The sequence below is a fragment of the Crotalus tigris genome, unplaced genomic scaffold, assembly GCF_016545835.1.
Source record: "Crotalus tigris isolate CLP2741 ecotype Arizona unplaced genomic scaffold, ASM1654583v1 scf7180000018371.15429387391:27106975, whole genome shotgun sequence".
NCBI lineage: Eukaryota > Metazoa > Chordata > Lepidosauria > Squamata > Viperidae > Crotalus > Crotalus tigris.
In genome coordinates this window covers 5,886,601-5,899,811 of record NW_024096970.1, presented here as the reverse complement: position 1 = coordinate 5,899,811, position 13,211 = coordinate 5,886,601, and the positions used below count along the sequence as shown (strand labels likewise).

The 13,211-nt window shown below is 40.5% G+C and overlaps 1 protein-coding gene across 3 annotated transcripts in view; it reads right to left on the bottom strand.

The window, feature by feature from the left end:
* The window catches only part of KCNB1 (potassium voltage-gated channel subfamily B member 1), a 182,233-nt gene that overhangs the window by 167,074 nt on the left and 1,948 nt on the right, over positions 1-13,211 (bottom strand). Inside the window, exons 2-3 of one of the 3 annotated variants that reach the window (XM_039351234.1) lie at positions 12,287-13,097; positions 9,037-9,701 (exon numbers count right to left, since the gene is read on the bottom strand). In XM_039351234.1, the coding sequence (XP_039207168.1) occupies positions 9,037-9,603 (567 nt within the window). In that variant the 5' untranslated portion in view covers positions 9,604-9,701; positions 12,287-13,097. Of the gene's footprint in view, positions 1-9,036; positions 9,702-10,049; positions 10,145-12,274; positions 13,132-13,211 lie in introns of those variants that run through there. The other 2 variants (XM_039351233.1, XM_039351235.1) reach the window with 2 other exon arrangements.

Sequence of the window (13,211 nt, the reverse complement as noted above, 5' to 3'; positions counted from 1 at the left end):
AGACACTGAAACTTAACCAATTATATATAAGGAACATATTAAATTGATCTGATATTGAATTGGAATGCAATCAAGTGATTTGTATTCCACAATACTGTCTGTAATAGGGAAGCCTTTATTCATTCTAGCACCTTTGCTCAGAATAAATTATTAGACTCTGAGCAGTAATAATTCCAAAGCATTAAAGCTAAATTTAATTTCTTAAATGAATAAGGCACTGGAACACGTCTTCTCTCAAAAGATTCCTGTGCTTACAGTGAGCAGGACTGTTCTCAAGTATACATGATGGACATGCAGTGGAATTTTGAAGGTATATGTCATACCATTTTAAATTATTTTTAAAATAGCAAAAAAAAAAACCTAGAAGAAAGAAGAAATGCATAAAAGTACCATGCTACAATCAGATATGGATAACTGAAAGAGAGCATAGATGTATAGAGTCAAAAGGTCAGGAAAGCAATTATGGTGGATTCAATCTGAATGCCCTGCTAAATCTGGCTAATTCCCCCCCCCCCAAACAAATCCTGAATGTCTCCCCAAAATCAGTCAGTAACTGAGTTTTCCAGAAGAATAACATGCTTTGCTGAGAATAAAAAAGACCAAAAGAAAATTTACAAAATGTGGAAGTCAGAGGGAGCAAGATCAAGAAAAGAGAAGGAAAGAAAATCTTTTCTATGTAAAACAATACCACCTACTCAACACAATGGATGATATTTATGAAGTAAGTTGCCTGCAATGGGATGGGATGGACTTCAAATGAGTGCAGATTGCAGTCACTAAATTATAATAATCAAGTGCAGCTGTTTCACTCATAACCACTGTGCAGAGCCTCCTCTTTGTAGGAGAGGAACTTTTTGATAAGGACAAACCATACATGGTACGTAACTCCTCCTCCACCATCACCACCTTCCCCCCCTCCTCCCCATCTTCCTCCTTCATCTCATCCTCTTCTTTCCATTCTCCCTCCACCTCTTCCTCCTTTTTAATCCTTCTTTCATTCCTCATGTTAAACATCTTCTAATTTTAATGCTAGGTGGGGTTTTTTTGCAAACACTCCTCTTACTTATCTGCAGGAACTAATAGCAGCCCCAAGAGTATTTAAATTTAGAACATAGCTTGGGTAAAATATTAACTACCCTTTCTTCCCTTGCATTGGTTCTAGGTTCAAATTTAGAGGCTTCTGTATTCACTTCAATTAACAGACCTAACCAAGGGGAGGGAAGAGATAGAGAGAAAAAAAAAGTGCATTAAATAATTTGGGACTATTTATGCTTTTTTTTCTTCTAATACTTGTTTTGTAAGTAGTTTTGTTTAATATATGTACTTTTTGCAAGCTTTTCTTTACCAAAGTGCATTTTGGATGTTGTTTTGGAAATGTACACAATTTTCTGTGTTTTTTCCCTAATTAGTGCATTTCTTCTTATCTTTTACAGGGAGAATCATTAGGCAGTACGAAAAATAATATTTGAATATTTGTGTTTGGCATGTTTATTAAAGAATATGAAATTAAGTAAGGTCACATTAAAATGTGAACCAAACACACTCCCCATCTTTCTTTAATTATAGGTTAATCAGCTTGGAAAGTTCTCATAATTGCTATGTAGCATTATTGTGCTACATAATTTTAATGTATGCCAAAGTTTAGGCACAGCAAAGTCCCATTTGTCTCAATGAGAAAAAGAAATAAACTAAAGCTTAACTCCCCACTGAAATAAAGCATTTCATTTTCCTTGAAATGATTAACGGCATCCCTGCTATTCTCTTTTAGCTTTTTTTTTAAAAAATCCCTGATTTTAATAACAGTATGTTTAGTATATGTGAAGGAACAAATGATCCATTTAAATCATCTGGCAAATAATTCAATATTTCCTTTTCCTCTTCCTCGTCAATATCAAGGAAAGAACTACTATAATAGATTCTAACCCATTCAAGAGAGAAAGACAGCAAACATGGACAGCAAATGTGACTGAACAATCGTTTTCTAATTGTTAAGAAGAACTAAATTGGACTTTGCTAAAAATATAAGAAGCTAAGATTTTTCACAATTGTATCTGTGTTGTTTGGTTTACTTGGATATGAAAAGATTTTGCTGGTCCATGCTGTTTTCACACATGCTCACTAATCTGATCCACTCTGTTTTTGTACGTTTAGATATTTCCATAGAAGTGTTTTGGAGCTACATCTCTTCAAACTCTTTATTGCAAACATTTCTAAACATACTTAGGTTGGGATGATTTAAATGATGAAAAGTGGCATAGCAAATTTATAAATTAAAAATAATTATATTGATATGCGGAAGGAATAGACTAATGATGGCAACCTTTTAGAGACCAAGTGCCCCAAAACTGGCCCCGCCCTCATTCCACCCCCTGCCCCGCCCCCGCTCCACCCCCACCCCGCCTGCCCACAGGGCCACTCACTGCCTCCAGGGCCCGCTGCAGATCGCCCAGCAGCGCCATGGCAGCCATGCCTTCTGCCCGTGCCCCGCAGCATCAACTGTGCATGATGGGGCATGAGGGCAGAGTCTTGTCTACTCTGTCTGGCTGCCATGTCCTTGGCTGGACTGCTCCGTGCGGGCCACGCTTAGGGGCGACTCTCCTCCAGGGAGGCTGCTGGTGAGGAGGGGGTCACGGGAGAGGCAAGGCTGGGGTAACGGCACGTGTGCCCACAGTGAGGGCTCCGAGTGCCACCTCTGGCACCCATGCCATAGGTTCACCACCACTGGAATAGACCATGATCTGCCACACTGGTCCAATGCAGGTTGGCAGATGTGCAGATGTGATCAGTGTTAGTTTGGGTTTTCCATCATGGCCTGTTCACCTTGGAAGACCCTTCTGGACATATACATGTCCGACGACATAGCCCACAATTTCATTTACCCACATAAGCCCCTTCGCCTTCTCAAGCCCCAGTATAGAAGGAAATGGGCTGGTCACATAGCCAGAAGGACTGATGGCAGGTGGACCAAGGCAGTCATTGAATGGATCCCACTTGATAAAAAGTGTCCACAAAAGAGGCCTAAAACAAGATGGATCAAGGATATCAGCAAGTATTGTGAGCCCAATTGGCAAAAGAAAGCTCAGGACTGTATTGGATGGAAACATGCGGAGAGGCCTTCATCCTGCAGGTGGGTAGACAATGCCTAAAATGATGATGAATGATGATATTGATACGCATGTCTTCAGTTGCTAAATGCATTTGTGCTGGATTGTTTGTTCCTAAAGACAAACCAGGATATAATGTATAAATCACAAAAGACATTTTTGGCAAGGACGATCATCCTCATATACAGTAAATCAATACAATGTAAGCAGCTTCTAATGCATTTTGATACTATGTCATAGAAGATCTTATTATTCAGATGCAGTCCAAAGGCAGTTTGGACCCAGCTACAGTGCAAAATAAAAATGACAACATTTATTTTCCTAATGCACAACCCCTAAATCTTTGACATGACTTCCAGAACTTTAAGCAAAGAAAACACCTGTCTGGCAAAAGGCCTTTTAAGTAACACGGTCAAATCCTGCCTCTGGGATGCATGCTGTTCTTCCCAAGGCATTGGCAAATCTGCCTGGATCTCGTCACCACTATCTCTTAATGACTATGGAGATTCTCAGTAATCCAGATCATGGTTGTCTCAAATGTGTTTTTTCAGGAGGCAACTTGACTTTCTTGCTTTTTTTTGAATCTTTCAAAGAAAAACAAGAAAGTCCAGTTACCTCCTGAAAAATCACTTTGGGACAACTATGATTCTGAATTACTGAGAATCTCCATAGATATTTAGCTATGCACTTTGGGATGAACACCCTTCAGATCGTGTGGGACAATGAACAGATTTCCAGAAAACATTGCAGAGTACAGGAACAATTTGTGCTTCAGTTTGAGATGCAGACAACACAGACTCATCCCCAACAGCCTGCACCTGTCTTCAACAGTGAAGGGACAAAGGGCAGAAAACATCCTGTAGCCAAGAAGGCTCTATACACATTTGCACTAGTCAGGTGACCCTGAGGACACAGGTAAACCTCCAAACGGCCTCAATGACTCTCTAAAAGAATGCAAATAACCAGCAATGAATATAAATCCTTCCATTCCCCACCATCCACTCAGAGCTGAAGAAGCTTCTTGGATGAGAAGCAAAACATCTTCAAAGAAAAACAAGAAAGTGGGGATCCCTATATCACATCTCTCTTGAAGCATGATGGAAAGGAATAGAGATAGTGATGAGTAGGCAGTCATGTGGAAAACAGGGAAAATTCAGAGTGGAAGAGTTTTCCACTTCACCTTTCATACATGTACCTGGGTAACCTTTTGATACCCAGGAATGCTTTGACCTTCAGTATTAACAATCCTTGCCTAACAGATTAAGACTATAGCCACATTAGCACATGGTGCTAAACTTAAGTAGTGCAATATATTAGCACAACACACCAAATCATTAACCCACCAAATTGGCTCTGTTCATACAACATGTTAAATAAAAAATAAACACATATATACATAAAAAACCTTTAGCCATAAAGCCCTCTCTGTCCTCCCAAGCTTTGGACTAAGGGGGAACAAAATCTTTTGCCAGTTGTATTTTGTATATGTTTTAGTATTGTTTGGCCAGATTTCCTACCTTTCTCTCTCCTGCCAGGTCTCTCACTGACCTAGTTAATCATACAGTGGGAATCCAGCCAGGAAAAAAAGTTTTTTTGCTTCTATCATTGAAATGGAGATAGAGTTCCTTGATTGATTAATTATGTGCCATCAAGCTATTTCCAGCTCTTAGTCACTATATAAATTTTCTCCTCAATGCTAAGATCACATGTTAAACCCTAAACATGGTAGGTTAACTGAACACCTGCAGTCTTTACATGACATATTATACCCAGTCAAGTAAATTAGATTATGGCTTAAGCTAGTGGCCTGATTGTAGTGGCCTGATGCTCAGCCAGAACAGAAACAGTTGACTGGTCTGGTCATCTAGAAAAAGCCTGTTGAAAGACCCTACTATCAGGTTTGTGGAATATGGGTCTTCTTTGTGGCAACCCCATTTAGGGACCTACATGCAACTCCTCCTTGTTCATATTCTATAAGCAAGTCAGGGTGTATTATTTCAGTGAGGCGGTGGCCCCTCATAGTTTTGAATGGGGGTATTCATCTACATTTAATTTTGGGGTTTAGAATTACACATTTCTATTCTCTTTATTTTGCGGTGTACCACCAGAGACCTCCAGAATTGGACAGGTTACAAACACTACAAAATACATGAAATAAGTAAGCCTAATGCTTAGCCTAATGTGTTGTGCAAATTCAGCCTTAGAATGATACTTGATAAGCTTCCAAGAATCTCCTGGATTACCCTGAAGTTTATTTCAAAATCCTTGCTTTTCTACAAGAGCCTGATATTTGACCATCTTAATACTTGCCAATTTTAATAATTACATGTTGCTGGTATTAGTCTCCATATTTGTACCCAGTTTCTTTGCAGACATGCTGTTGCTAGTGGTAACATATAGCTTCTATAGCAGCATGAAATATTAACTGCCAAGTAGGATAGTGATTTTTTTATCATTAAACTTTCCACCATATACCCCCCCCCCCGTCTCCATGGAAGAAAGAAGTAAATGTAAAATATGACTTTTCAGATTGCATTAGGCTGAGAGGTACCAATACAGATAATTGCAATATCCTTTGATACCTATGTTCTATATTTACATATATAAAGGAGGTGTAAATTAATATTTCTATCTCAGACAGCAGAAAGAGAGGATTGAATTATTATTTTTGGGTATTCTTAACAGAAGGAAGATTTATATAACAGGTGTCCTTTTAGAAATGATGTAGTTTGCATGAATATTGGGTTTAAGTTCCTAAGAATGAGGTATAAAATGCTGCTGTATTTATAGGACTATTATTCACCATTGCTTTGCATTAAAGTTGGCAGGAATTTTCATATTCTCCAATCAGGACCACACAGCCTTTTCAAACCAAGGACTGCCACTGACATTTAATAGGATCATAGTCCAAAGAGTAGGCCAAGCTAGGACAAATATAACATTGAACTTAATTCCATTCAATTTCATACAATGTAATCGCAATTAGTTAAATGCAAGTAATAGGCTCATGTACTAAATTGCTTTTCCCTTCGTCATAATTTAGCGACAACTTTTGGAAGATTATATAAGTGGAACCCAAGGCTCTGTTGGCCATCTGATCTTCTAAGGTTAAAAGATCTTCTATGCTTGACTTAAGCTTTTCAAGTTGTTTAGCCATAAAACCTGTATCACTGTTGCCTAATTGCCTTTTAAAATAGAGATGCCAAGGGTGGAACCTGGGATAATTTACAGGAAAAGTAAGAGCTCTGCTAAAAACCAACCTCACTGAAGTCATGTCCTCTTCTTCTCATAGCCACCTGCACTATACATTTTTTGTTGCGCTTTCACTTAGACTGTGAAGCAGCTGGGCCACAAACGGAACTCCAGGTCTTCAACAGTTTACTCCTCAGCCAAAAGACCAACTACAACAGCTTTCTGTCATGTGGGACTTCAAAATAAAAATTTTAAATGTTTTATTCAGGTTCAGAAATTGAGATAAATGGCAAAGAATACCTATGAGAGAAATGTGCCTCATGGCTTCAATGCAATCTGTGTAAGGGATAGGACAGGGGTATGCAACCCAAAACACTCAAAGAGCCACTTGGACCCGTTTCCCACCAAAAACAAAACACTGGGAGCCGCAAAACCCTTTTGATATCTAAAATGAAGATAACACTGCATATATCCTTTTTTACCTTTATTACAGGTGTGTGTATGTGTATGTGTATGTGTGTGTGTATATGTGTATATGTGTATATATATATACACACACACACAAACACACACACAGACACACACACACATATATGCACATTAAAAATAAAAGTAAAAATATGACTCTTGGGAATATCCATACTATTAAAACAATGATCACCAAGAGAATGCTTTAAGAGAATAAAATTACATACACACACAGGTAAAAAAAGGATATATGCAGTGTTATCTTCATTTTAGATGTCAAAAGGGTCTCTCTCTCCCTCCCTCTCTATCTGCCCTTGGTCTGCCACTCCTCTTCCCCCACTCACTCTCTCTCCCTCTCTCTCTCTTTCTCTCTCTCTCTTTCTCCCCCCCCCTCCTATCTGCTGCTCACCTGGCAAGCTTCAGGCTGTTCTCCAACAATCTCAGGGGTAGGCAACCTCGTCTCTTTTATGACTCATGGACTTCAACTCCCAGAATTCCTGAGTCAGCCTAGCTGGGCTAGCTAGCTCTCTCCTGCCCTTCCTGCTTCCTGAGACGCAGCAAAGGGAGGAGCTCCGCCCAGAAAGCTTTTCAGCTCCTCGGAGAACACTGTGAGTGCACTGTCTTTTACACATACACACACACACACACACGCACGCACGCACGCACGCACACACACACACAAAACACACACACACACACACCCCCAGACACACACACACACACAGAGAGAGAGAGAGAGAGAGAGAAGCAGGGAAGTGCAATTGCCTCTCTCTGTCTCTGTCTCTCTCTGCAAAGGCAGAGGAGGCTGGGAGCCACAGGGGAAGGCTCAAAGAGCCGCATGCGGCTCCGGAGCCGCAGGTTGCCGACCTGTGGGATAGGACAATGCACCCTTGAAAACCTGTTTGGAAGAAGTATTTTGGGCCTTTTTTGGTATTCATTGAAACAGTCATGTCTTTCTCCAGGCTTTCATGTTAAGTATGAAAAAGTCAAGTTGCTTTAATGATTTGACCTTTTATAGCTCTAAGATTTTTTTTTAGGCTCATGAAAACCCAAAAAAGGTGTGGCTGCTTTAATTAGTAATAGAGAGATGCAATGCTTGTGCAAACTCTGAAGTACTTCTTTTAACCACTTTCAAAGCAAGCACAGACCTAATTGAATTCTTGACCATGTCACTGAGTGATAATCTTGATATAGGAATACAAGAATCATTAGGAGAACCATTAAGAGAAAATAAATGACAACTTATTTCTAAGGAAGGAGAGAACGTGAGAAAGAAATTCAAAACAATCCTGTTTTGATTCTGTTTGGTATAAGAGGGGGCAAAGGTAAATTGGCAGGTTTTCAAAGATTCTGTTATTATAGTGTACAACAATAAAGTCAAATTCCTGTAATCAATGGGTGTCTGTTTTCTGACCTGACCTAACTCAAAGGGCTGCCAATGATGCAGTCAATTACTCCAAGGCAACTCCCTAAAATAGTGACATCTTTTTTTCAGACTGATACAGAAGGATCTAGCTGTCTACAGCACTTTTCAGAATCATCTTCAAACTACACCCAGCCATAATAAGAGGCAGCTTAGAATTTTTAGAGGTTTCTGACTTCCTCTGCAATGAAATCATCACAATCTGCACAAATATATTAGAAGGGAGTGGGATGATTTAGAATTAGAAAAAGATAGTAATGAAATCTATTGGAAACAAAACAAGGTTTATAGATTGCCAAGATGAAAATTGAATATGAAAATTGCTTTAATCCCTAATCCTCATGAGTAATGAAAGGAAATATAACAACAAAGTTCTAATCAAACAGGGATTATATCATATTTTCACATAACTGGTCATGTTCAGAGGGAATTTTTTGCCTTTGTTTCAACAACTTCACTTCATTGTGACAAAGCAATACTTAGATGACATTGACTGACTCTAAAAGCTAAGTAGGATTAAATCTGGTTACTATATAGATGAGAGATCTCCACATAATTCCAAGGTTAAACTGGGATTCTGAATGAACCTTCTAAAAGAAGACAATATTAATCCCATTTTTATAACTGTTGCAAAGAAACCTCTATTAAAAATAATTGCAGATCATAATTCCCTGCCAAGTTGAAAAACACAAGGATTTCCAAAAACTAAACCATCACCGAGTTTTTCTTATCTCTTTGTACATCAAAAATAGCTAGAGGCTATCACTAGGAAGGTACAATTGAAAGTGTGAATTGCCATCTTTCTAGCCCTATCTATCACAGATCAAGAATGGATAGATTGGATATTACCTTGGCTGCTACAGAAGAATTGGGCTTCTCCAAAAGGTCCCAGAGTTTTTTTCTCTTCTCTGCACAGCAAGTGTTATCAAATTCCTCTCCCTCCCTTTCACGCATGGTTTCTGCTTCTCTCTTGAGCTCTTCATTCATCTGTTCCTTTTTCTGATGATACCTTGCCTGGCAACAAGATTCTAGATAAATTTCATCAATTCCCCAATAGTCCAGTTCTTGGCTGAAGGACAAGGCGCACATTTCCTCCATCATGTGCAACTTGCCTGTGCGGTAAAAGTTCAAGATAGAAGTAAATGCCCCTGGGTGCCTATCAAAGAAATATTCATTCTCCTCCAAGTTATAGTCATCACATATATCCATCAGGGATTCATGAGTATTGCAATCTCTGAGTTTACCCAATTTTGTCCGTGGTAACCTGTCCAAGGTTCGCCATAAAACCTCATGTGCCAAGCCCCCCACATTAAGCTTGACCCTTCTGGAACAAGCTTTGCTCCTGACAATCTCCATGGGATCCGGGGGCAAAGAGGTAGTAGATCGAGATCCATGTTTATTCATTCCTGCAGGCATTGCTTATCTTTAAAAGATTGAAACAGGCTGACAAGTGATTCCTGTGTCTTCACAGTTCCAGACAGGTTCTCTTCATCTGTTTTCCGGCTCCTCCATTCCTGTAAACAAAATAATCCACAGAATTACTGGTAACTTCAGCAAATTAAATGGAAAGCTTCTTCCTGTGTTTGCAAACTGCCTGTTGTCTAATTAATCAGGGAGTTATACAAATAGCTCAGTTAGTTTGCTCGAAGGAGCAGCAGAGACAGGAGATGGGCTGTAAGAGCACAGGCTGCTGTTCAGTGTCATGGTGCTGAAACTGAACAAAAAGTCCTAAAGAAAGTGAACTGAAGGAAGGGAGAAATGCTAACAGGGGCTTTTAGCCACTGAACTAACAAAGCCTTCTTACAGCCTTTATCCAATTTCATACATTTTAGTGGTAGGGAACACTTAGAGCTATCCAGTACCTAAAGTGCTGAAGACAAATTCTTTACATATCTTCTCCCAGAGCACAAATATCTGTGCTGTGTTGTTCTGAAAAGGCTGATCATCCTCATAAGCCCAGCATCCATTTTAATTCATTTCAACTTTCTCAAAATGCAAGGCATTTCATGTTCTTCATTTTTACCTATCCTCCTTTTAGATTAAAAATTAACATACATTTTTGTGGACTTTTTTGAACGGATAAGTGCATAATGTGTTACCCTGGCCAATTATTCAAGCTATGTTAATATTTGTCATTTTAATGCCAGTTAGCCTCTTTCTTTCCTTGTACAGTTCCTTCACACACACACATATAAGCAGAGGTTCCAAGCAAGAGCTTTCTTCTTGATGTATGAATAAGGTTGATATTGATAGGATGTTTTCTATTATCATCAGAAGCTTTGGGTTTTGGGAAAAGGATGTGTAGGAAATTAGGCCTATGGAACAAGCTAAAGGATCTGATAGTTTACTACCCTGAGGTACTATGATTCTCAGTGTTTCATCCAGAAAGACCAACAATCAAACCTCTTTACCCATAAAGTATATATGCCATATAAACATATAAGGAAATAATCAGACACAGGCTCACCAAAACGTATATTCCACTACTCAAATATGTACTTTTCTGTATAAAATCTTAAGAAAACACATTATACACTATATTATAGTTTCCCTGGGAGAGAGAAAGAAGAATTTGCAATAATGCTGACATAAATGTTTTGCAGCTATGAGTACAATTACCTACTGATTTCAAATGATCTACCTAATCATCTATCCACCAAAATATGTACATTTTCAGACTGAAATATCAATATGTATTTTGTATTCACTAGTTCTAAAATATCAAAGCATTGCTCATTGTACCTATGCATTTAGCTGCATTTTCCAGATAAGTTCTTCTTTGCCAAAGGGATGAATTATGTTTTAAACAGTGAACAGATTATATTTAACAATTTAAAGAAAAAAAAGATATTTCCCCTTTACCGTCTTCATGTGTGCATCTCATCTTTCTGTACGTATAAACTCAAAGACATCAGGAGCTCAGGCTGACATTAACAAATTATAATACCGTAATACATCTATTAGCAACCTTGCTTTTAAAACTTACATAGTTGTCCTTCTACTCTACATAAAGAACATCTAAGACAAAAGAAAACCATGGTACTTTCACAGCATTATATTCTTACTCTCTGAAAGTGGGAGCAGTGGCAAACTGGTTGAAGTCAAAACAAACCCCCAGACACATGTGCATGCACACACACACACACACACACACACACACACACACACACACACGTCCATAATGTGCATAAAGAAAATCATGCCTCCCTCCAGTATTTTAAATATCCTTACACAACCCATTTGAGTTAAAGAATGTTACCTATTTTAAAGGTTGGCCTACAGGTAGCTCACTAGATGACAAAACATCAGGGCAGAGAGACAGACTTTTGAATAATTTGCTATTAAAAGGACTGTTATGCCTTGTATGAAATGGGAGAAGTTGGCATTTTTTTAAAAAAAATTAATACTGTATAGTGGGAGGAAGACAAAAGCTAAAGCATTCTGCTTAAGTTTGTAAAAGATGGCATAGCAAGGGTTGAAAGAAGAGCCAGGGTGGAAAGGGGTGTGTGTGTGTGTGTGTGTGTGTGTGTGTGTGTGTGTGTATTCATAAATGCATTTGTGGTAAATGGGGTGTGAGGCCATCCAGTTATCAGCTCAATGCTTCCAAACAACCTGGCAATGATGGAGGGAGCAATTAGGCTAGCAATTAGGTAGGGATAATAAGAAGCTAAACTGAGTTTTAGCCTGAAGGAAATAATGATTTGCATATCTTTTTATCGATGTCTGAAGGAGAGAACCCTTTCTCAGCACCACCACCGGGGACTAACTCACGAGAGTCGTCATAACAACAAAATATACATGTGTGCATGTGTCCATATTTATATGTATATATTTGGAAACGCCGTCAACCCCGAGATGACTGCTCGCCTTCTCTCCTTCCTCGCACTGTTGCTTTCTCCCAGATGGCCTCAACCACAAGATCCAGCCATCCGTCGGAGGAGCAGAAAACCCTCCCGCCTCTCCCAGCCAACCCAGCCCAGATTTCCCGCGGCCCGCCAAGGCGAATCCCCGGCTCCCCACGGCGCCGAGCGATCACGGGATCCTCCGCCGCTGCCCCCAATTTCTCTGCCCTCCCCCCGTCTCTCACCTCGCCACTTACTTCCTTTCCCACGACCCCAGAGCAACGCCGGAGCGGGCTTTCGGCGGAGAGGAGGACATCGGCCGGGAGAAGCTACATCCTGCTTCAGCCGAAGAAGGCGAGGTCAGCAGGCGGGCTCGGCGGGTGTCCTCCTGGCGAGCCGGGGAGGCGGAGTGGAAGGTGGCGGCAGACGGGGGGGGAGACAGCGATGCAACCCCCCCTCCGCGCACCAAATCCCGGGACAACCGAGCAGATTGGGAGGGGCGTCACGCGGCCCCGAAGTCTAAAACCTGCCGCTCGTTCCCGAAAGGTAAATCGCTTAGGAGGAGGAGGAAAAAAAAAACCCATAAGGCCCTCCAGTGGATCTTTGAATTCCCGGGTTTTTCAACTTCAGATCCACCGAGCGTGTCAATGGGCTCCGGGCTCAATTAGAATGAAGAGGCCGGGCAGCGCTTCAAGACAATTCCTCCCCCTTCTCGCGTTCTCGTTTCTTAACGGAGATCAACAAGTCCGGTGATCTCCGTCTCCCCCTCGCAATTCTGTCCCGGAGTTTGCGGACAGAGAAGTGGAAGTTGAACAAGGGAAGAGGAGAAGAAAAGAGCGCCATCTCGAGTTCGGATGCGGCATTACGGGCCGTGGAGGGATTGCGACAGAGGGAGGCCGGCAAAATGCGCCTGGTTTAATACGGAGAAGGATAAAGAGTCAAAGGCAGGTCACCGCGTGTTTTTTTTAAGAGGGGATTAAACCATCTTTGGATTCCCAGTGTCCTGGAAGACGAGGCGGAAGTACTGCCATTCAATACAGAACAGAAAATTACAGGTTTATTTTCTACCTTGTCACCTAACAGGCTAGGGTAGGGGTAGGCAACCTCGGCTCTTTTATGACTCATGGATTTCAACTCCCAGAATTCCCGAGTCAGCATGGCTGACTCGGGAATTCTGGGAGT